General features: G+C 51.4%; 1 protein-coding gene across 5 annotated transcripts in view; it reads left to right on the top strand.

The window, feature by feature from the left end:
• Positions 1–21,598, top strand: part of TRPM8 (transient receptor potential cation channel subfamily M member 8) — a 94,660-nt gene that overhangs the window by 39,571 nt on the left and 33,491 nt on the right. For 4 of the 5 annotated variants that reach the window (XM_047873586.1, XM_047873584.1, XM_047873585.1 and 1 more), the window contains exons 10-17: positions 2,989–3,091; positions 4,186–4,304; positions 8,305–8,595; positions 10,600–10,695; positions 11,527–11,656; positions 13,440–13,585; positions 16,360–16,472; positions 16,886–17,102. In XM_047873586.1, coding sequence (XP_047729542.1) covers positions 2,989–3,091; positions 4,186–4,304; positions 8,305–8,595; positions 10,600–10,695; positions 11,527–11,656; positions 13,440–13,585; positions 16,360–16,472; positions 16,886–17,102 — 1,215 coding nt within the window. Of the gene's footprint in view, positions 1–2,988; positions 3,092–4,185; positions 4,305–8,304; positions 8,596–10,599; positions 10,696–11,526; positions 11,657–13,367; positions 13,586–16,359; positions 16,473–16,885; positions 17,103–21,598 lie in introns of those variants that run through there. The other variant, XM_047873588.1, reaches the window with a different exon arrangement.

Genomic DNA, 21,598 nt, shown 5'->3' with positions numbered 1-21,598 from the left:
AAGTGAAGGGGTAGAGAGTATCACAGGGCCTAATTTGGATAGAGCTTGCTCTGCATACAAATACACGGGTAAGGAAAAGGAGGCCTCCCTCCCTGAGTGGTTGTACATTTTTGATTGTCCACGTGTTGAAACCTAAATGGTCTGAGTCGATTCCAAACATATCAGCAGAGCAATCCCAGAGTATGCATATCAATGGCGACATTGTATGTTGAGCGCTGTACTCAAGGTGCTTTCCCTGGGTGGAAGGAAGAAATTCAGTGGTTGGGTCAAGGATACCCACAGAGGAAGGAATCGACAACTCTTAGCTTCCCACCAGCGATGGCCCTGGGTCCTCTCCAGTGACTTTCCTTCTATTCCTCATGCAACTCTTCTTCTGGAGTCCGAGCCACATCATGGCCAAAGAACAGAGGCCATCTAACAGGTCCCCCACTCTTGACAAAGGATTTTCATTTCTGCTTTAAGAAAATCTGTCGCAGGAATTCTGAAACAGGCTAAAAATCAGACACATTTCACTTATCCTGTCTGGGATTCATACCTCATTTGTATTCATATCTGATATGCTAATGATCTATCATAGTTATAATCACGTCAGAAGACATCCGTCAATAATACAAAATTAGTCTGGCATTTTAATTATGCACTTATATCAAGTTTGGCAATTGGTACAGGTTTCCCAAAAGACCACGGTCAAGAGTGGAATTATCGATTAGTGAATGCATACATCCAGTCAGATATTAGTTGGGCAACCCCCCAGGCTAGTTGGGGGTGACCTCACTGATCTTGTGGACAGCCAACCCCCAAATCTGCACTCATGGTTTCCTGACCTTTCCTGGAGACCCAGGGCACCTCTTCCCTACGATCATGCTTTCTCCTTCTACCAGTTCAACTAGAGTTATCCCCCTGTGCTCACTCCTCACCTTCTCGAGAAGTTGACTCTCCATAGTATCCCAATCTATCAAGCAGTCTAGATACCATTCATTCATTTATGTCAAACTCATCTACGCATTTATGCAGTTGATGTTTATTGAATGTATACCAGATGCCAGGTTCTGGAATAGGCACTTCAGGAAGAGCAGGATACCCAGCAGGAAGAGCCCTTGTCTGCACGGAGAGAACAGAAATTGGAAAAAAGTTTAGGTTGAGTGATTACAATGTATAAGGTTGAACTGAAATGGGTGTTCTTAAGAAAGGTTACGTGGATTTGTAAGGGCACGAGCCAAGGGAGCCTGGCCTGGTATGAAAGGGGAAGGCTTCTCAGAGGAGGTGATATGGAAGCTGTGATCTGAAGGCTAGGTAGTTAGCGGGGTGAGGACTGGGATTGGAACGGCTAGAACAGCATGTGCAAAGGTCCTGAGGTGCAGGGCAAGCACGGCCTACCCCAAGGACCTATAATATGGCAGTGAGGGTGGAAGCTGGAAAGCTTACCAGGGACCAAGCCAGGCAGCTTCTTGAACACCGTTTCAAACTTTGGACCTTGTTCAAGTGCAATGGGAAGCCCCTGAAAGGTCGAATTGTGATGGGTTGTGTTCAGGAAAGTGCACACTGGCTGCAGTGGGGGGACAGGACTGGAGGAGGTAAGAGGGAGGTGTCAGGGAGGGGCCCAGTTAAGATTCCCTGCAGCTGTCCCTGGGCCCCGTCAGTTTGCTCTGTATCCATATTCACGTATTCCTTCTTCCTTTTCTTTTCAAGAGAAAAGATGTCTCCCCCGCACTTGTGCCCCCAGAATCGTGGGGGTCTGGACCCCTTCCACCTGTGATTTCTAGCTGGACCCTTTCCTTCTGAGCAAGGACTGCCTGTGTGGCGAGAGGGCCCTTCCCTTCACCCCACCCCCTCCCAGCCTGTCCGTCGGGCTGCCCACCCTGGATGTGTCAGGCAGTTTTCCTTTATTTCCTGGTCACTCCTTGATCTGAGCCTCTGAACCCCCAGCACGGCCTTCCCAGGAGACTGCGGGCTGAACGGTCACCCCCTAACGTCCAAATCCAAGGCCCTGCCTGCCACACAGCTTTCATCCTCCCGACCTGGCCCGAGACCCCTCTCCCCTGGTCCACGTGACACTCTGGTGCTCCCCATCGTCATTTCCAGACGTTGCTGGGCCGCCATCCCCAGCCCGGAGCTCAGTAAACCCAACCGGCTTCCTCCGCTGGGGGAGCTCTGCCTCATCAAGCTCCGGCCAAGCTCCCCAGCGCCTGAAGCCCTGGGATCGGGTTTTAACATAAAACATTACAGAAAAATCACAAAGGATAACAGCAAATTCCTTATCTCTTTCTCCAGTCACCAAGTCTTCTTGGCTGTTGTGCACATTGGACTTTAGCTTCCCGTGGGTGAAGGCCTTATGACCGCACTTGGTTTCTGCAGCTTAAAAAAATTTTTTTAAGGTTTATTTATTTATTTTGAGAGAGAGAGAGAGCAGGGGAGGGGCAGAGAGAGAGAGAATCCCAAGCAGGTTCCACGCTGTCAGCTCAGAGCCCGACATTGGGCTCCAACTCACGGACCGTGAGATGATGACCTGAGCAGAAATCAAGAGTTGGATGCTGAAGTGACTGAGCCGCCCAGGTGCCTTGGTTTCTGTGGCTTCTGTCGCTCTTTCCTCATTTATTTGCTCATTCAACAATTGAGTGCCTACCGCGTGCCAGGCTTTGTGACATGCACACGCTCGTGCGTGCACGCACACACACACACACACACACACACACACACACTCACCCCTAGTCCCTTGAGTCTCAGCTCTTTGCTGGGGCTCTTTCACACGTGTGCCCTTGTACAACCAGTGCTCTGTTCTCGTCGTGGTTAAGGGCTCATTATTCTAGTTCGGAGGTTAGACGCTACGGGTACAGACGCCCTAAAGGGAGGGAAGGAGATTGGGAACGCCCTCTATGTGGTGTTTAAAAAAAAATGGAAGAAAAGGGTCTTCACCAAAAGAGAGAAGCTTATGTGCTCCTTATGTCTGAAAGCAGTTGCCTGATGACAGTGCTCTTTAAATCTTGCCAGCTCAAAGAAATTCTCGAAAGTTCTCACCTGTTAACAGTTATTAAAATGGAAGAAGCTGGGGATGAAATTGTGAGCAACGCTATTTCCTATGCTTTGTACAAAGGTGAGTAAAAATAGCGCCTCAAGTTTCAGCTTTGTGTTGCTTTCTGCGGCTTCTAATGGCCTGTGCTTATTTCTTCAAACAGCTTTATTGAAATATAATCTTGCACTTAAGTTTGGTTATCATAGATCGGAAGCTAGAATAACTATTATTGGCCTGCTGCGTTAAATCTCCTTGGTTGAATGTATTTAATAGAACAAGAATTTTTATGTCATTAAAATACCGGTCGAATATGATCCCAGCACTCTCCAAAGAGCTGTCTGCGACCGTGGGTTAAAATTTTCCTCTGGGTCTCAGGAGTTGATAAAAGCTGTGGGGCTTTGTCCTAGGGCTCTCCGTGTACTCAGATGCACACACACTTCACACACATGAGAAAATTTGCATCCAGTTTCAGGAATTTACGCGCCTCCTGAAGCTCATGGATGAACCTGTTTTAAAATTCTCATCCGTGATCTTTGCCGTCTTAGAATTCCATCAAGGTGGTATTACCCACAGTAAAGCAATCGTTGGCCAAGACCACGTAGAGTTGAGCCAGCTGAGTAAGAGATGTGAGGTATGCAGAGTAGGGTAAGGCACTAGGAAGTGTGATTTAAGCATTAGCCATTTATTAGCATTATTCTTGCTGTGTTTGCCAGAAAATTGGCTGTTTCAGTGTATTTATTAACATGGGATTATATTTGTAGAGAAACATAGATACAGAATATATTAGCTCTGGAAAAGACCATGAGAACGTTGTTATACTATGGCTCATTGTTTCATAGATTTAGATATGATTTAAGTCAGACAGGGTCCTTGAAATGTAACATTTATGGAGTCTGAATCTGTGGAAAACATCAGCATAGCATACACTGTTAGGATATGAAATGGAAACATATTAACGTCTGAACTGATCTTCATTATATACTTTAGGACATACAGAATATGGACAAGAGTGAGTACCATAGAGAATGTGGCTAAGAAATGACAATTCTGAGTGTCAGATTCTAAGAGAACATGCTTTAGAATCTCCTTTATAAATGGCTCTGATAATTGGCTGCGTGGCCAATTCTGACTCTCTTTTTTCTGGGGCGTCGATTTCCTTCCCTGTCCTCCTACAGCCTTTAGCACCAATGAACAAGATAAGGATAACTGGAACGGGCAGCTGAAGCTTCTTCTGGAATGGAACCAGCTGGACCTAGCCAGTGATGAGATTTTCACCAATGACCGCCGATGGGAGGTAACAGAAGCCCTTCCGGGTTATCCCAGTGTCAGGTCGGGCCAATTCAGACAAGGTCTTCAATACCAAATCTCATAAAGCACTGTTCCACTTCGGTGCCAACCTTTACTTCCCTCATCTGTGGTTTTGGACAACCCCGTTGACTTAGTAGGATGGTTGTCGAGAGATACTAAAAATAGAAGCACCTACTGTAGGAAAGTATCAAACCACAACCGCCATTCAGAGTTTCCAGCCTGCGGTCACGATGCGAGATGTGCTTCTCCAGTTGGGTGCGGTGGGACAGACACCGCCCTAGGCGCAGACCGGGGGACGTACGGGGACACTATGTGCAAGATGATTGGAAGGGGTTTATCAGAAGGAGCTCGACTAAAAATCGAGAAAACAGGACTCATTTTGCACCGTGTCCCAACTGCCCAGCCAGTCTCTGGTAAGAGACTTGTCAGCGGTGAGATGCGTATGGGAAAAATAGAACAGCTTGTTTGAAGACCCGCAGTGAATGTCTTAGGAGCGAGGGACTCCGGACTCCCAGCCAGACAAGCACCTCCAATATGGAAGTGGTATGTCTGTTAAAAACAGTATTTTTTCCCCCCCAGTGGACTGATTCTTCTCACTGGTAATTTGATCAGAGTGGTAGGACTGCGTTTTTTTTTTTTTTTTTTAGCAGTGTCCTCTGGTGTCCTACTCAAGTTAAATCAGCCTTAGGAGCTCTGTTTGGTAGACCCAGGTCCCCCTTGGGTCTGCAAGGCCGTGTGCTACTTTGCTTTTGGCTCCTCTGGATGAATCTAAGTCATCAGTTGGTGGGCAGTGAGAATTCACTGAATCGTATACGCGTACGCGTGGCGGGGAAGGTTCGTGTATTTCTTAACGTTCATCGTGCGCAGTCAGGCTGGACCCTAGAGGCAGCCCAACTGTGTGACTTAACTCTGCAAATCGCTTGACCTCTCTGTGCCTCAGTTTCCCCACAGGTGGTGCGTTGGCATCAGCTGATGCTGACTTGGAAGAACTGACCGCTAAAGTTTTAGACATTTTGTGTCATTTGCGTCACTTGTTCAGTACAGTCATTATTAAAAATTGCATAAACTCAGAATTCAATTTTTTTTAATTGAAAACAGGCAATAAGGGGCGCCTGGGTGGCTCCGTCGGTTGGGCGTCCAACTTCGGCTTAGGTCGTGATCTCGTGGTTCGTGGGTTCGAGCCCCGCATCGGGCTCTGTGCTGATGGCTCAGAGCCCGGAACCCGCTTCGGATTCTGTGACTCCCTCTCTCTCCGCCCCTCCCCCGCTCATGCTCTGCCTCTCTCTGTCTCTCAAAAATGAATAAATGTTAAAAAAAAAACTTTAAAAAAACCCAAAGGCAATAAATAATAAAGACTCATCACTTGAGCATTATTTGACTGCATTTCTATCATCCGTGCTCTGGAGGTTGATCACGTCTGCCGTCTCTTCATGCTGGAAATTCGAGACAGTGATGTGCCTCTTCTCCTCTACTCCCAATTCTGCGTTCAGCGAGATCACACTGGTGCCTGGAAATCGGGCACAGTGGGAGCATTGACACCACAGGAATTGAAAACGACCACAAATGAGCACCTACTTCCCCCACAGAGATGCGATTGGCAGACATTTACCAGCACAGCACCCACCGCTCATCCGTCAACGGAGGTGATAATGATAGCGTCTACCTCATTGGATTCTTACGGCAATTAAATTGGATGATGTTCCTGAAGCACTTAGAACAGTGGCACATATTAAACACTACCTAAGAATCTGTTTAAAAATAAGCAAAAGCCTTTGGCATAATGGTAACGTTGGTGTAACCTTTTACAGCGCACAAAGCAGTCTCGTGGTGTTTGTTTATTTGTCCCTCACACCAACCCATCGCAGGGACGATCTCATTTTGCTGGTTAATAATCCAGGCCTCCGTGGGTACCACAGGATCAAGAGTTACTGATGGGTTTTGGAGGGCCTGCTCTGCCCTCAAGTCTCTGAAAAGACATATATATATTTTTTAAAAATTTTTTCAATGCTTATTTATTTTTGAGAGACCGAGAAAGAGAGAGAGAGAGAGAGAATGAGCCAGGGAGGGGCAGAGAGAGGAGGACATAGAATCCGAAACAGGCCCCACGTTCTGAGCTGTCAGCACAGAGCCTGACGCAGGGCTCGAACCCACAAACCCAGAGATCATGACCTGAGCTGAAGTTGGACGTTTAACCGACTGAGCCACCCACACGCCCCTGTAAAGATCTTGACCTGTGTTAGCTGGTTTCATCCCTGAAAACACCTATTGTACAGAAGAGTGAACTCAGGCTCGGAGACACGGCCTTGTTCTAGGTGACCCATCTAGGTAATGGTAGAAACAGGATTTGGAAACAAAGACGTGTCTGACCACAAAGCTTTTCTCTTTCCTCGTATTCCAGCGGTTCTCAAAGTGTGGTCCCCGGACCAGTGGCAGCGTGGGCAGAACCTGGGGACGTGGTAGTTAGCGACACAGCTTGTCAGGCTCCATGTCGACTTGCTAAAGCAGAAATTCTAAGATGGTCTCTAGCCACCTGTGTTTTCAGAAGGTGACTCTGACTGAAGTCTGGGGACCCTGTCCTATCAAGCATGTGACCGAGGGAAAGGCAATGATTGGAAGGATATGGGAGGTGCTGGGCAAAGGAAAACGTGCCTTGAGGACAGAGGAGAAGGTGTAGCTGTCTTGTGCTGGCCCGGGGCAGGCCTCCCTTCCCCTTCTTATCCCACCTGGAGCCACAGTGTGGGGACTCAGGGGCCACTTGGCAGGTCTGTCTCCAGGCAACGTGTGATCCCCAGAGGCCCAACATGAGACAGAAACAGAAATGGTTAATGCCGCCCTTGGCAGAGGATATTCCCCCAAACTGGGGTCAGAAAAGCATCATGAGGGAAGTGGGCTGGGCGGACAGTAATGAGGAGTGGCCAGAACGTTGGGGACTGGAGTCTCCAGGTCCCCAGGAGCAGCTGTCACTTGGCTCTGGCTGATGGTTCTCCATGTTGTCAGGCTTTCTGGTTTTCACTTCTAAATCTGGATTTTAGTGCTGGAAATGTGTGGATATGTTTTTTTTTTTTAATATTTACTTATTTATTTTGAGAGAGAGAGAGAGACAGCAGGAGTGGAGGAGGGGCAGTGAGAGAGGGAGAGAGAGAGAGAGAGAGAGAATCCCAAGCAGGCTCCACACTATCCACACTATCAGTGCAGCACCCGATGCGGGGCTTGAGCCCAGAAACCGTGAGATCATGACCCGAGCCAAAGTCAGATGCTCAGCCGACTCAGCCGCCCAAGCACCCCGGAAGTGTGTGGGTTTTTAAGAGGCTTCTAAACTGTCACGTTGGCAACAGAATCACATTGTAGGATCTATTCTGGAGGACAGGCGGAACATATCCGGAAGCTACAGTGGCCTGTCATCCACTGGTTTGGGTCTGACGTAAACATGAATTATCTTTAATAAGATTCTCCCTAAGCTCCCATGGGATAGATTTATCACCAGGCCCAGGGAGTGGGGGTAAAGATAAATAATGACCAGGTATACTTGTCAAGTGTCCCACAGCCATTGGCCTGGTCATGTGTGGTTTGCTGGGCAATGGGAGGGTTCCAAGGTGCCGGTGGTTGGCTCACAATCAATGTCTAGTGTAGACTTCAGAGAAACGGTGTGAACCACACTGCCTCGAAGGACTTCTGCCGTGCCAGGCACCGCGATAAATTCCTGACAGACACGGTCATCTCTACTCCGCCATAGCAAGAGGCCAAACCACCTGCACACCCACATCCAAGCCCAAGATTCCACCTCATCGCTTCCCCGTCTGTTTGGGCTATAATCCAATGTTGTATTAGAGCTGAAAAGATAAAACGTATTCCCCCAAACAGGATTAAAAACAAGTTGAAGGTACTATTACTTGGTGGCTGGAAATGTGATGTGGTTGAGAAAGAAAACGCTTCGTGTTTCCCTCAGTGGCCTTGGGGTCTGAGTCCTTGCTCTGCTTTCTCCGTAGTCTGCTGACCTTCAAGAGGTCATGTTTACGGCTCTCATAAAGGACAGACCCAAGTTCGTCCGCCTCTTCCTGGAGAATGGTTTGAACCTGCGGAAGTTTCTCACCAATGACGTCCTCACCGAGCTCTTCTCCAACCACTTCAGCACCCTTGTGTATCGGAACCTGCAGATTGCCAAGAATTCCTATAATGACGCCCTCCTCACGTTTGTCTGGAAACTGGTAGCTAACTTCCGAAGAGGCTTCCGGAAGGAAGATAGAAATAGCAGGGACGAGATAGACGTAGAGCTTCACGTACGTACCAGGGCGGTTGTCCGCTTTTGCATCTTTCTTCGAAAAATATCTCAACCTCCCCCTCTCCCACGTCTCCCCTTGCCGCCATAAAGTAGCTAACATGTTGGCGTGGTTAATTTTTGCTACTGCCTTTCCTTAAGATCATGAGTCTACCTGCTGGGTCGTCTGATATCTTGCTTTAAGCTCTGTGCTATATTTCAAATTACTGTCGCAGTTTTTCTTAACTGCAAAGCTTGGTGTGGCACACACACTGTCGGAAGGCGTCTAACAAGGAAGAGGGAAAGGTGAATGGCCCCTGTTCATGTCTCAGCCTCTTGGGAATGATGGATTGCCCATGTGAGGGACTGCCAGGTGTTCGTGTGTAGACAGAAGAGGCAGTGATTATTTCCAAAGGGATAATCCAGGTTTTCATCTGGGAGGCTGTTGTCGATGCACCTGAATTCTCTCAGGCCTCTCTCTTCTTGACCACAGGCAGGCTCTGTTTCCAACTGTCAGCACCTGCTACTCTTTGCCATAGGTTTGCTTGGGGCCCCGTGACTGCCAGCGGTTGGTGTATAAATATCCCAGCTCCCTCCCCATTTGGAAGAGCTAATTCTTTTTTTTTTTTTAATGTTTATTTTTATTTTGAGAGGGACAGAGAGAGCACAGGAGGGGCAAAGAGACAGAGAAAGAGGGAGAGAGAGTCCCAAGCAAGCTTCAAGCTGTCAGCGCAGAGACTCGTGTGGGGCTCAATCTCATGTACTGTGAGATCATGACCCGAGCTGAAATCAAGAGTCGGATGCTTAACCGACTGAGCCGCCAGGCACCCCTGGAGGAGCTAATTCTGAGTCATGTGTTCTACACTGGCTCCCAGGACTCCCTAGTGGTAGTAATCTCTAGTTACCTACAGTGACAACTTATTGATAACACACCCTTCTCATTTGTTCTTTCTTTTCCGATCTTATTCCTCACTCTCCTATGGGTTTCCCTGGGATCACTTCTCAGATTGACTACTCGTCTCAAATTCTTGATTGCTTCTGGGGAAACTCAAACGAAGTCATTATCTCCTATAATTCTATGAATTTTGTATGTATATACATGTGCATTGCAAAAATCTAAATGAGTTAGGTGTTTGAAGGAACCAGAAGTGTTCAGAAAGCTTGTTTGGGGGGCCTGGGCGGCTCAGTCGGTTAAATGTCTGACTCTTGGTTTTGCTCAGGTCGCGATCTCACGGTTTCATGAGTTCAAGCCCCAAGTCGGGTTCTGTGCTGGCAGCCTGGAACCTGCTTGGGATTCTCTCTCTCTCTCTCTCTCTCTCTCTCCCTCTTCCCCTGCCCCACTCACACTCTCAAAATAAATAAATACACTTAAAAACATTTAAAAAAAAGAAAGAAAGCAAGCTTCTTTTTGACACTATTTATGTTAAAACCCTCTGCGATATCTGTAATCCTGCCTGAAGCATTTTGGATCTTGGTTAAACCCATAGGGAAGTTATAGATGGTTAGTTATTTTCCATCTGAAAAGTTTCCATTGAGAGATCCGGAATTCTGGAGAGGAGCTGGTGAATGTGTTAGGAATTGGAAGTTTGAATAACACTCCAAAGACAGAAGCGTGGTTTTACGTCATAATAATTGAACTTAAACTGTGGGAAAGTTAGACTTTAGTTTGAGCGACTCTTGTAGATGAGAAACGGATTTCTGTGACGAGAAGGAATGCTTCAGGTTGTCAGAAGCTGTTCAGTTTTTACATTGCTGTCAGACATACTCCTGCTGTGCTTTTCTGTCTAGTCATACTCCGTCTTTGATGATAGGTAAGAGACTGTCAGATTGTCCTACCTGGTGAGTCGCCGTGATGAAAATCGCACCTCTGTGCTGTTACACTGGATTCATATACTAACATACAGAGCCCTCCAAACGTGGGGTGCTCCCCTGGGGCATCCTGGTACCTGCTTCTATTCTTATGCCAGTGAATCTACTAAAGGGATCTCCCATTTGTGTGCTGACCACATGTTCTATCTCCTCCCAGGACGTGTCTCCTATAACTCGACACCCCCTGCAAGCACTCTTCATCTGGGCCATTCTTCAGAACAAGAAGGAACTTTCCAAGGTCATTTGGGAGCAGGTAAATGTCTGGGCCCCCTGCCAAATTTACTCCAAATGCATGCTTTGCTGTGGTCGTTCTGACCTCGAAACTCACACGCCTAATCTGAAACGTCATCAACACGACGGAATGTCTTACATCGGGTGAACACGGTTGTGCCTCTGTTTCCGTGGCGACGGAGGGGTGTTTGGGAGGGGAGGTACCTTCCTGGAAGGTAGCCGTGCTGGGTGGGCAACCCAGGAGGCTCTCGCTTCTCCCGTGTGCGCAGGTGCGGGATTGTTTTCCAAGTGGATGCAGTTTTTAAGTTTAGTTTGAAAAATTAATTTCTGCCTTTATGGCATCAGGGATAGGAAGGAGGGCTTGTATAAATTCTGCTTTGGGAAGCTTGCTGAGATTTGTCCTTGTGGTTTAGCACGTAACGGCTTGTGTTCAGTTGCGGAGAAGAGACGTTCTCCGTTATTGGAGCACGAAGATGGATGTTGAGTGCAGAGTGTTAACTCTGCAAGTCTTACTAATCCCATCGTCAGCTCTCCCGCATTCTCAGTCCCCTCTTCCCTTTCAGCTGCTACACGCAGTGTGGCGGCCGGGCCATTGGGCCTCATGCCGTCAGGTTCTCTTGGCATTCAGCTTGATATTTTCTTTTTAGATGCCAATTCCACATTCAAGACTGGGAGTGCCTTCAGGGTCGACAGTGTTTTGTGTATATTGCAAATTTGACTTTGAATCATCACGAACCGTTCAGATTTTGCCATTTCCTGCTCTTGCCATGAGTTTGTCCTTGTCTGACGTTAATGTTGACTTGACCGCTTGAAGGGATAAGGAACTAACTAACATTACCCGCCCCTCTGAAAGACCAGGGGCTGCACTCTGGCAGCCCTGGGAGCCAGCAAGCTTCTGAAGACTCTGGCCAAGGTGAAGAATGACATCAATGCGGCAGGGGAGTCCGAGGAGCTGGCCAATGAGTACGAGACCCGTGCAGTTGGTGAGTCTCCGGGAGCGGGGCACCATGGCGGGCGTCCGTGTGGCAGGAGGCACGCACGTGCCTGTAGCACCCACAGGTGGCAGAGGTCAACGGCATGTCCAGGCTCCCTTATCTGGCCTGATTTAGGGGCTGCAGACCACACGGTCAGGGGTGCGCGTGCTGTGGCCGAAGCCATAGTCCTTTTGGCCCTGGCACTTACTGACTTGTCCAAGGATGGATGCAGGAAATGTGGGCTGTCTCCTCCCACAACCGCCAGGGCCGCGCCCAGGCCAAGTCTAAGAAACTCAGCACCGCAGGGAATTGGGGGGCAGGGGAGGAGTCTTTTTGGATGCTGTCGAGACACTGTGACAGATCTGAGATTTTTATTCGACTTGCAGGCTATCAAGTTAGCCTGCCTGCAACCTACAGATAAGACCCCAAACCCCTGGGTCAGGGACACAGATGGTTTATTGCTAATGGCCAAGGCAGCAGCCAGACCAGAATCTGGGGTCGGTTCCTTGTGCCTTCATTCCCCTGGAGTGACATGATTACGGGCTGCTGTTGCCTACGGTGCAGCTCCCCAAAGTTTAGGAGACTTGGGGCTTCTACTGGGGCTGCGGGTGACCTTCCCATGCTCCCCTCCAGGGCATGACTGTTCATTACCTGGAACAGAGAGGCATTGCTAAGCATTGCCCTTCTGGAATGCCTGTCTTCTGTCTGCTGTTCGGTCATTCTTGAACAAAGCAGTGCTTTTTGCTGAGAAGATCCAGACTAGGGCACCTGGGGGCTCGGTCGGTTAAGTGTCTGACTTCGGCTCAGGTCAGAATCTCACAGTCCATGAGTCCAGCCCCGCGTTGGGCTCTGTGCTGACAGGGTAGAGCCTGGAGCCTGCTTTGGATTCTATGTCTCCCTCTCTCCCTGCCCCTTCCCAGCTCACGTCTGTCTCTCTCTCTCTCTCAAAAATAAATAAACATTAAAAAAAAAAAAGAAGGTCCAGACCATGCAGGAACGTGAGCGACCCAGAACAATTGCCTCCCACCGACAGACAGTTTGGACCTGCTTGGTTTTTCTTCCCGTTTCACTTGAGGGTTTTCAGTTGGCCATGTGGCCCGTCGCAAAACGCACACGTTTGTCCGTTGTCTTAGGTAACGAACGGACGCTCGTGACTTTGGCTTCTCTGTGTTGGCCAACGGTGTCCGATGCTTTCTTTTAATACATTAAAATTGTGAGGAGAGTCTGTTTATTTCCGATAGACTTCAGAGAAGGGATCCTAGGGTTTTGACTTTTGAAAAACTCCCCGCGCGGATTTATTCCCCGGGTTCTCTGGTTGGGTCTCAACGTGTAAGCACGGCTTTGATGCGGTAGGTCAGTGTTTCTTCCACTTTCTCATGGTTTTTGTCGCGGTCGTCGTGGTTTCGCACGGGGCCCTGTCTGCGAAGAGCCGTCACCAAGGAGGCCCGGGAGGTAAACGGGATGGGGGCGTAGGTGAAGAGGAAGCAGAGGGTCTGCAGCCCCTCTGCTGAGCCCCACCCAAGGCCGGGGGCTGCCTGTTCAGCGCCGCTCGGTTCAGGGGGCGCTGCGGACACCTGCCGCGTCAAGGGCGGCGCTGGGCCTGGTGTGCCTCGAGAGCCCCTTTGTTGGGTGGGAGACGACGTGGTGCCTCGCGCTGGCGTTCCGGAAGCCTGCTGGGAACCAGGCTCCGCGCAAAGTCAAGGCTGGGGTGTGGGGGGCGGGGCGGGAGCTGTGTGCGCCTCCCCCGGCCCCGCGCGCAGCCCCCCTCCCTCTGGCGACACTGTCCCCGCAGAGCTGTTCACGGAGTGCTACAGCAGCGACGAGGACCTGGCCGAGCAGCTGCTGGTGTACTCCTGTGAAGCCTGGGGCGGCAGCAACTGCCTGGAGCTGGCGGTGGAGGCGACGGACCAGCACTTCATCGCCCAGCCTGGCGTCCAGGTAAACGGCGCGCCGTCGCCCAACGTCGCCGCCGCCGGAGGTGGGCCTTTTCCGCCAGGTGCTGTCCGCGCGCGGCGTTAAAACAAAACCATCGCCTCCCATGGAGAAGCCGGCAGGGGAAGTTGAGTGACGCTCCAGGAGGTGGCAGCACATAGACGCGGGTAGAGACCCCTGCTTCCAGAGACAGTGCAGGAGAGAGAACGTTCTTTGACTTTCCGCCAAGCGCGCGGGGGCGCTGCACCGTAAGGGAGGAGGGCTGGGTCCCCGGATCCCGCCTGGGTCTCCACCCACCGGATCCCTAATTATGTGCGTGGTGATGGGTCAAAGCACGCGAGCCCTCTGAGCCTCAGTTTCCTCCTCTGTAAAGGAAGGTCGCCGTGAGGGTTGGGGAGGCGGGATGTGACAGGTGCCGGCCCTTTATTTCGGCGGATGCTGTTATAGGTATTCTTGGTAGGAGCGGCACTTAGAGGAAGCAGCTCGAACTGGGTGAGGCCTAACTAGAGGTTTTCCGCACCGACTTCCACCGGCCGTTTGCACTTGGCGTCTCCGGTCGCCGAGGGGAGGTTTTTCCCCCACCCACAATCCCAGTTGGAGGGGCCCGGGTGTGAAGCGGGGGTGGGGGGGGCAGGGGAGACGTGGGCGGGCTCACCCTTACGTGTCATACACATGATGCGCGTGACCACGTTTTGCCTTCACGGCACGTGCGGAGGTGGAGGTCATCCCATTCTGCTGATAGGGACGCAACAGCTCAGGAAAGGTTCTGGAACATTCTCCGGGGTTGCACGGCCAGGAAGTAGCAGAGCTGAGGCTTGAATCCGTGTTGATTGTCCGTCAGGTGGACTTTCCGTTACGCCGTGCAACCGATGATTAGCAAAGTTAGCAAAGCGTTTGTGGGAAAAACAACCCAAAACCCGTTCGCGGCTACAGCTAAGCCAGAGTAAACAGCGACAGTCATCGGTGACCAGGAAGGCACAAAGAAAGAGTCTTGCTATTTATTGCTGTTTGAGGGTCTGCACCATAACGGGGGGAGAGTGAGGCCAGCCCTGGGGGCAGGATGGCCTGGAGGCGGGGCTGGATGCCGAGGCGGGGCTGGATGCCGAGGCGGGGCTGGATGCCGAGGCGGGGCTGGATGCCGAGGTGGGGCCGCGTTCAGCTCACCGCGCCTTTGACCTCAGGCCTCACCTTGCTGGTGCCCCCAGAGCTTTGGGCCTGGGGGAGGCTGCCTCTTGCTCTTGTTCCAAGTTTTCCAGTCCCAGGGGTTTCAACCAGAGGCCGATCCATTAATGTTCGCGAGAAATCTCGCTGCCAGACACGTGGGCCCAGGGAGCTGGCTTCCTGTGTGCAGGCTGCTGCCTGGGGTCCGAATTTGCTGGTGGCCGTGGAGGCTGAGCTAGGGAAGAGCCTCCCATGCCTGGGGACCTAGCGGTGCCGCTGGATGTGCTCATCCCCTCGGCAGGAATTTGAGAGTGCGGAGGGCTGGACAGGTATGACCTGTCTTTGTCCGGCTCCCTGAGGGAGAGGCCCCAAAGCAAGGATTTAAATGCAAGTAGTTTGTTCTGGCGGTGAACCCAAGAAGTGCACGGGGTGGTGGGGACGGTGAGAGGGGCGAGGGAAGGAGGCAGACACAGGTACGCTAAGGAGCACGCTGTCGCCTTGATCAACAGGGCTCAACCCTGTGGGGACTTGTGGGGGCCGCAGGGAGCCTGCCCTGGTGTGGCCCGTGTGGGCACAAGCCAGCTGGTGTTTGCCCAGCAGCTGCAGGCCATCCTCTGCTGTGGCTGCCCCTCCTGGGCCGGGCACACTCCTGGCTGCAGCCGCCCAGCAGAGCATGGCAGGCTCCCCGGGGGAAGCGGCTTCTCCGAGATGGAAGGTCTGGCGGGGCACACAGTCCCTGAGCCTCCCAGCCAGCGCCAACCCCCTCCTGACTAACAAAGGCCTTTTTTGAAGCTGTGTGTTCCTTTGATGAGGACCGGTCTACACTCGCCCTTTTGTGTTGATGTGAGGTGTGGTACCCAGAGGCGACCTGAGGTTTCTCATTGCCACGTTCTTGGGGGGCCCCCGTCCCACCTCTTAGGGGTTGGCACAGTCTGGGAGAAGCTTATCCATGCATTACGACTCAGAGTGATGCTGTGATGCCCACTGTGTCCCCCTTCCTGTCACCTGTCTGCCTCCGGAAATAACCCCGGGGGTCCTGCAGGTGGCGCTGGACGGGTGTGTGGATTTGCAATCAGGGGGAAGGAAGGACACTTGTTTAAACTTACTTAAGAAGAATTAGAAGTGGTTAAAAATCATGGCTTTAGGGAATTTGGACTCACACAACTTCTATTTTAAAGTTCCCAGAACCTTGGGGCGCCTGGGTGGCTCAGTTAAGTTTCCGGCTGCGGCTCAGAGCATGATCTCCCAGTTCATGGGCTCAAGCCCCGCGTCGGGCTCTGTGCTAACCACTCGGAGCCTGGAACCTGCTTCAGATTCTGTCTCCCTCTCTGTCTGCCCCTCCCCCGCTCACGCTCTGTGTCTCTCTATCTCTCTCAAAAATAAATAAGCGTTAAAGTTCACAGAACCCAAGTCAGGAAAGGGTTGACAATCAAACACACTCGTGAATCATTTTATCGAAGCCCCTCAGAGTCCAGGTAACTAATATAAAAGGATAGGACCTTGATTTGGAGAGTTATTTCTTTTGAGGGGGTGTGAGGGTTGGGAAGAAGGGTTACAAACCATCCTGCATTTCGCTGCATTAATAAGGACTCGTGTCCTCTGTCTCTGTCTCCTTGTAGAATTTTCTTTCCAAGCAGTGGTATGGAGAGATCTCCCGAGACACCAAGAATTGGAAGATTATCCTGTGTTTGTTTATTATACCCTTGGTTGGCTGTGGCTTTGTATCATTTAGGTATGGAACTGAGACATATGATGACAGGTGAGAGAGAGAGAGAGAGAGAGAGAGAAAGAGTGTGTGTGTGTGTGTGTGTGTGTGTGTGTGTGTGTGTGTGCACGTATCCTTAGGTAAATCCTTAGGTAAAGGATTATAAAGCCTGGAATGTATGATGGGACTGTAGGCAGCATGCCCTACACAGTAGGACTGGGAATCTTCTCTGGCTTTTCCCGGGTTTGATTCCAAACAGTTGGAGATAGAGTTACGTCTTCAGTATCCGAGGCAGAATTCGGATTTGTTAATCCTGCAATGCCAAGGGCTGAGTGTTGGCGGGGTCGATCTGGCTCCCCTTCCCCTGGCCATGGGTCCGAGGCCCCCGCAGGCCGCGATGCTTCGGACGGTGATGGCGATGCTCTTACCTCTTGGTCCAGGAAGAAGCCCATCGACAAGCACAAGAAGATTCTGTGGTACTACGTGGCGTTCTTCACCTCCCCCTTTGTGGTCTTTGCCTGGAACGTGGTCTTCTACATCGCCTTCCTCCTGCTGTTTGCCTACGTGCTGCTCATGGATTTTCACTCGGTGCCACACTCCCCCGAGCTGGTCCTCTACGCCCTGGTCTTTGTCCTGTTCTGCGACGAAGTAAGACAGGTAGGACCGTCCCCACGTGGGGCACCTCCTCCTTTGCTCAGTAGGTGCTGTCTTCCCAAAGCCAGCGAGGAGCAGAAGTTGCTTCCGAGGTTCCAAAGTCATGGTTTTCCTAAAGTAAATGGGGCCTTTTCAATATCTCAGCCCTCCGGTGAGACTTCTTAGCACCAAGCTCGCTCCTTGCTGATTAATGTTAATTGATGGAAATGAATTACTCAGGATTGGGAATGTGTTCAAAGAGAAGATTGACCTTGGACTGCAAACCCACGCCTGCCATTACCGTCATCAAGGGAGGCAGGGGAGATGGGGGGACTTTCAAGCTAAGAGCATCTTAATGCCCAGCGTGTCGGAGTGACAGTGTTAGAAAGTCATAGAAGTCCCTGTGGAGTTCAGGGAGTGCGTGTGAATTATTCATGGTGCTTTTCTGCAGTTTCTTTGGGATCTGCGTCCCGTGGCATCACCACTCAGTCCAAAGCTTTAGCCTGTGCCTGGCACATAGCGGGTGCTCCCTTGGTAATTGTTGGACAGATAAGCGTTGATGGCAAGGGTGATGCTGTCCCTGAACCATTATGAAAAGTCCCAGGAAACCCTTTCAGACTTAGTGATGATCTGAGAGCAGTGCTGTGGCTGTCACTTCTGTCGCCCCCTTTCTGAGCCCAGACCCAACATCGTACCTACTCAGGAAGCATGGCCTCGGTGCTTATGTTTACGCGATGCTACGGCAGGTGCCACAAGAGATTTGGAGGGCCATAGAGCGCCGTCCTGGACCTCACAGTGCCGCGGCCTGGTCCGGCAGTCCCAAAGTGGTTTCACCCATCATGCCGAGTCTGATAGACTTTTTTTGTGGCTTCTAGGAGCCCTCGACTGAGGATGATTTGAGTCTGTTTCTGTTCTGTTCTCAGCCGGCGAGTGTCTTGACCAGTTCTCAATGTCTGCTGTGGGCCGGGGGGAGGGAGGGAGTCTTTGAGCCAGGGCCCTGCGTCTGCCCTCCCCGGCCCCGTAGGTGCAGGTGGGGGATGGAGATAGGGGACAGGTGGGGGTTAGAGCAACATGAACGACCCATGTGGGTGTCGCGCATGGAAGATATCAGGCTTTCTGTCTACCGGCAACTGTTCCCCAGGTCAGGGTCCTGCTGACGCGCAGAGGATTCTGACTTCACGTCGGCCTCTTGAGGGCCCCACCTACTGGCTCATGAGGTCACAGCCCCATCGAGGTACATGGGGGTTGGGACGTCAAAGTATGAATTTTGGGGGGTGCGATTCACCCCATAACCCCTCTGTAAAGGCTCTTTCTCCCAGCTGTCTTTTACTTGCTGGCTTTGACTTACTATGTGTCTGCAGCCAGGGGGTGAAAATGTCCTGCTCGGGAGAAGCAAAGACGGAAGGAGGTTCCACATTTAAGGCAGGAATGGGCCCAGGCCGATGTGAGGAAGTAAGGGAACAGCACCGTTTTTACTGGGAACCTCCTGACGCCGTTGTAGGCGCTGAGCTGGCTCTCCACGTGGGGTCACGCGTGTTCCCTTCTCCTAGCCTGCTGTGGCTGGGCTCTGGGGTCGTGCCTTCCTCCTTTTCCTCCGCTCCCGGTGTGGTTTCTCAGCTCCTCATCCATATGCTGCCGTTGTCCAGAAGCGAGAGGCATGAAAATGGGCCAATGCAGAGATTCGCTTCGTATTCATGTGTGACCCAGAAGGGCTTAGCTCAAGGGATGACGTTGATGTGTATCTGGCAAGTGAATGTATGTTTTTTTAAAAAAACTTCTAACGTTTATTTATTTTTGAGACAGAGAGGGACAGAGGGTGAGCAGGGAAGGGGCAGAGAGGGGGAGACACAGAATCGGAAGCAGGCTCCAGGCTCCGAGCCGTCAGCACAGAGCCCGACGCGGGGCTCGAGCTCACGGACCGCGAGATCAAGACCTGAGCCGAAGTCGGATGCCAAACCGACTGAGCCACCCAGGCACCTCTGTTTTTTTTTTTTTTTAATTAAAAAAAATTATTTTTAGTTTATATATTTATTTTGAAAGAGAGGGAGAAAGAGAGAGAGAGAGTGCATGCACACCGTGTGCGCACAAGCAGGGGAGGGGCAGAGAGAGGAGAGACAGAATCCCAAGTAGGCTCCACACCCGATGCGGGGCTTGAACTCATGAACTGTGAGATCGTGACCTGAGCTGAGATCAAGAGTCGGACGCTTAAACGACTGAGCCACCCAGGCGCCCCGAGAGTGTATGTTTTTTAAGAGGTGAGTTGGCGAGGCAGGGTCTTCCTCATTCAGTCCCACGGCGGTGCTCTGGCTGGGAGCAAGCGGGGGCCGCGACGGTGGCTCATGAGGCCAGAGCGAGGGAGACTTGGGAAGCCCAGGATCAAGGGGCTCGAGGGTGTCCTTTGGAGCAGAGGGTGCTGCCGGTGGCTGCTTCTCGGAATGTTCTTTTCTCGCTCATTCATGCTCCCAGGCATTTCTTCACTAGTCTCGGGGCTGACCCTGCCTCCCACATGGTGTGAAGGCACAGAAGCTGCAGCCATTGTCTGGTTCCTCCAGGCATCTAGAGAAGTCGTGGGCCCGGAGACAGGACTTTGGGTTGCGTGAGAGGGCGGGGCTTGGCCCGGCGGCTGGAAGACGCAAGGAGACACGTCTTGGCGTAAGCCAAACACTTCATTCGTGCCTCCTGCCTTTCAGTAAGTGTTTACTGAGCACCTACCAGATGCCAGGCACTGTTCTAGACATTGGAGATACAGCAACAGACCAAGCACGCAAATCTCTCTGTTCTTTCGGAGCTTTTTACCGGTTAGAGAGGATCGGTGGGGGTAGTTTCTGGGAGTTTCCGAGGAGAGAACAGCACTGCCCAGAGTCTTACATTTACTGGAAGGTTGGCCTAGAGGGTTGCAGCTGTGAAATGAGAAGTCCTTAGGTCACAAATATCTCCATCCAAAGTTGTATGGACGTTTAACTACGAAGTCATTTATTCGAAGGAGGCTCAGGACAAGTGCATTTTGCTTGGAGAAGGACCCTGGGCAGGTGTAGTGTGACGTGTTCCCTGGGAGAGACCCAGAGTAGACAGAGTGGGGGGCAGGAGCCTCGGGAAGCGAAGTGGGCTGTGGAGAAGCACTTCCCAGTCATCCCGGGGGCCTGCCGGGAGGAGGTGATGCCCACAGCTCTGACCCAGTCCCGCTATCCTGTGTACGTTTATAATGGGTGATGTTTGATACGGAGGGTGATGATGCGGGCATCCAGCTTTGGGCAAATATATCCTCTTTTTCCTCTTTTTTTTTTTTTAAATGTTTTTATTTATTTTTGAGACAGAGAGAGACAGAGCATGAGCAGGGGAGGGGCAGAGAGAGGGAGACACAGAATCTGAAGCAGGCTCCAGGCTCTGAGCTGTCAGCACAGAGCCCGACGCGGGGCTCGAACTCACAGACCGTGAGATCATGACCTGAGCCGAAGTCGGATGCTCAACCCACTGAGCCCCTCTTCTTTTTCCTCTTAAACATCACTTTGGAACAGACCAGTTTTATTCATCGATTCTGTGTGCGTTAAGACGATGTATGGGAGTGCCTTGGGCTGAGGGTTGAGAGTGGCGGGCGGGGGGGGGGTGATGAAAGGGCTCAAGTCTGTCTCTGCCCCCCGACAGCTGACCCTGAGGTCTGTGAGCCAGACTGCGGAGCATGGCCTCCAGGTTTCTTGTCGTTCAAGGAATCCGACGCTGGGGGTCGCTGTTTCTCTTCTGCCTGCAGACTCGTGTGGCTGGAATCCTGTTTGGTTTCCTCCAGGAATCTGCTTTGCTATCCTGGCACTGTCTTAATGAACCGAATTCACACGCGTTAGGAAAAACCCGGAACCAGACAGGATGTTACCTGTTTCAGGTTGTGTCTGGGTATCCCAAAGTGCACTCTCCTTATGTCTCCTTCCCCGGGGGCGGCTGTAATAGACTAAATTGACATTTTCAACCAAGGCAGTCCGTATGTACAAGCGTCCATCGATCAAATTGTGGATCTTTATGCAACACGAGATGAGTTCCATCACCCCTTCAGTGTTAAGGCCCTTGGAATCCCCAAATCCTGAAAGATATGCTGGAATATGGTTCTGGTATTTGATGAGTATAGCCCCTGTCTGTCATTCCACTCAGAAAAGAGGCCTCTGTTCGTTAAACACCCCCCCCCCCAAAAAAAAACCCCACTTTTCTTACTACGACAGTGCCTCCAAGCCCCGGGCTCGATCTGTTCAGGGTTTCTCCCCCAGCTCAGGCCAGGATTCCGAGAGGCCGAGCTGGACTGGATCGACCGGGTTGCCGTGTTCCTATCTGCCTCCCGGATCAGGGTTTTAAATTTTTTTTTTTCAACGTTTTTTATTTATTTTGGGGACAGAGAGAGACAGAGCATGAACGGGGGAGGGGCAGAGAGAGAGGGAGACACAGAATCGGAAACAGGCTCCAGGCTCCGAGCCATCAACCCAGAGCCTGACGCGGGGCTCGAACTCCCGGACCGCGAGATCGTGACCTGGCCGAAGTCG

Source organism: Prionailurus viverrinus, chromosome C1 (genome assembly GCF_022837055.1).
Source record: "Prionailurus viverrinus isolate Anna chromosome C1, UM_Priviv_1.0, whole genome shotgun sequence".
Classification (NCBI taxonomy): Eukaryota; Metazoa; Chordata; class Mammalia; order Carnivora; family Felidae; genus Prionailurus; species Prionailurus viverrinus.
The sequence above is the reverse complement of the archived record's forward strand: the minus strand, read 5'-3'. Positions and strand labels throughout refer to the sequence as shown.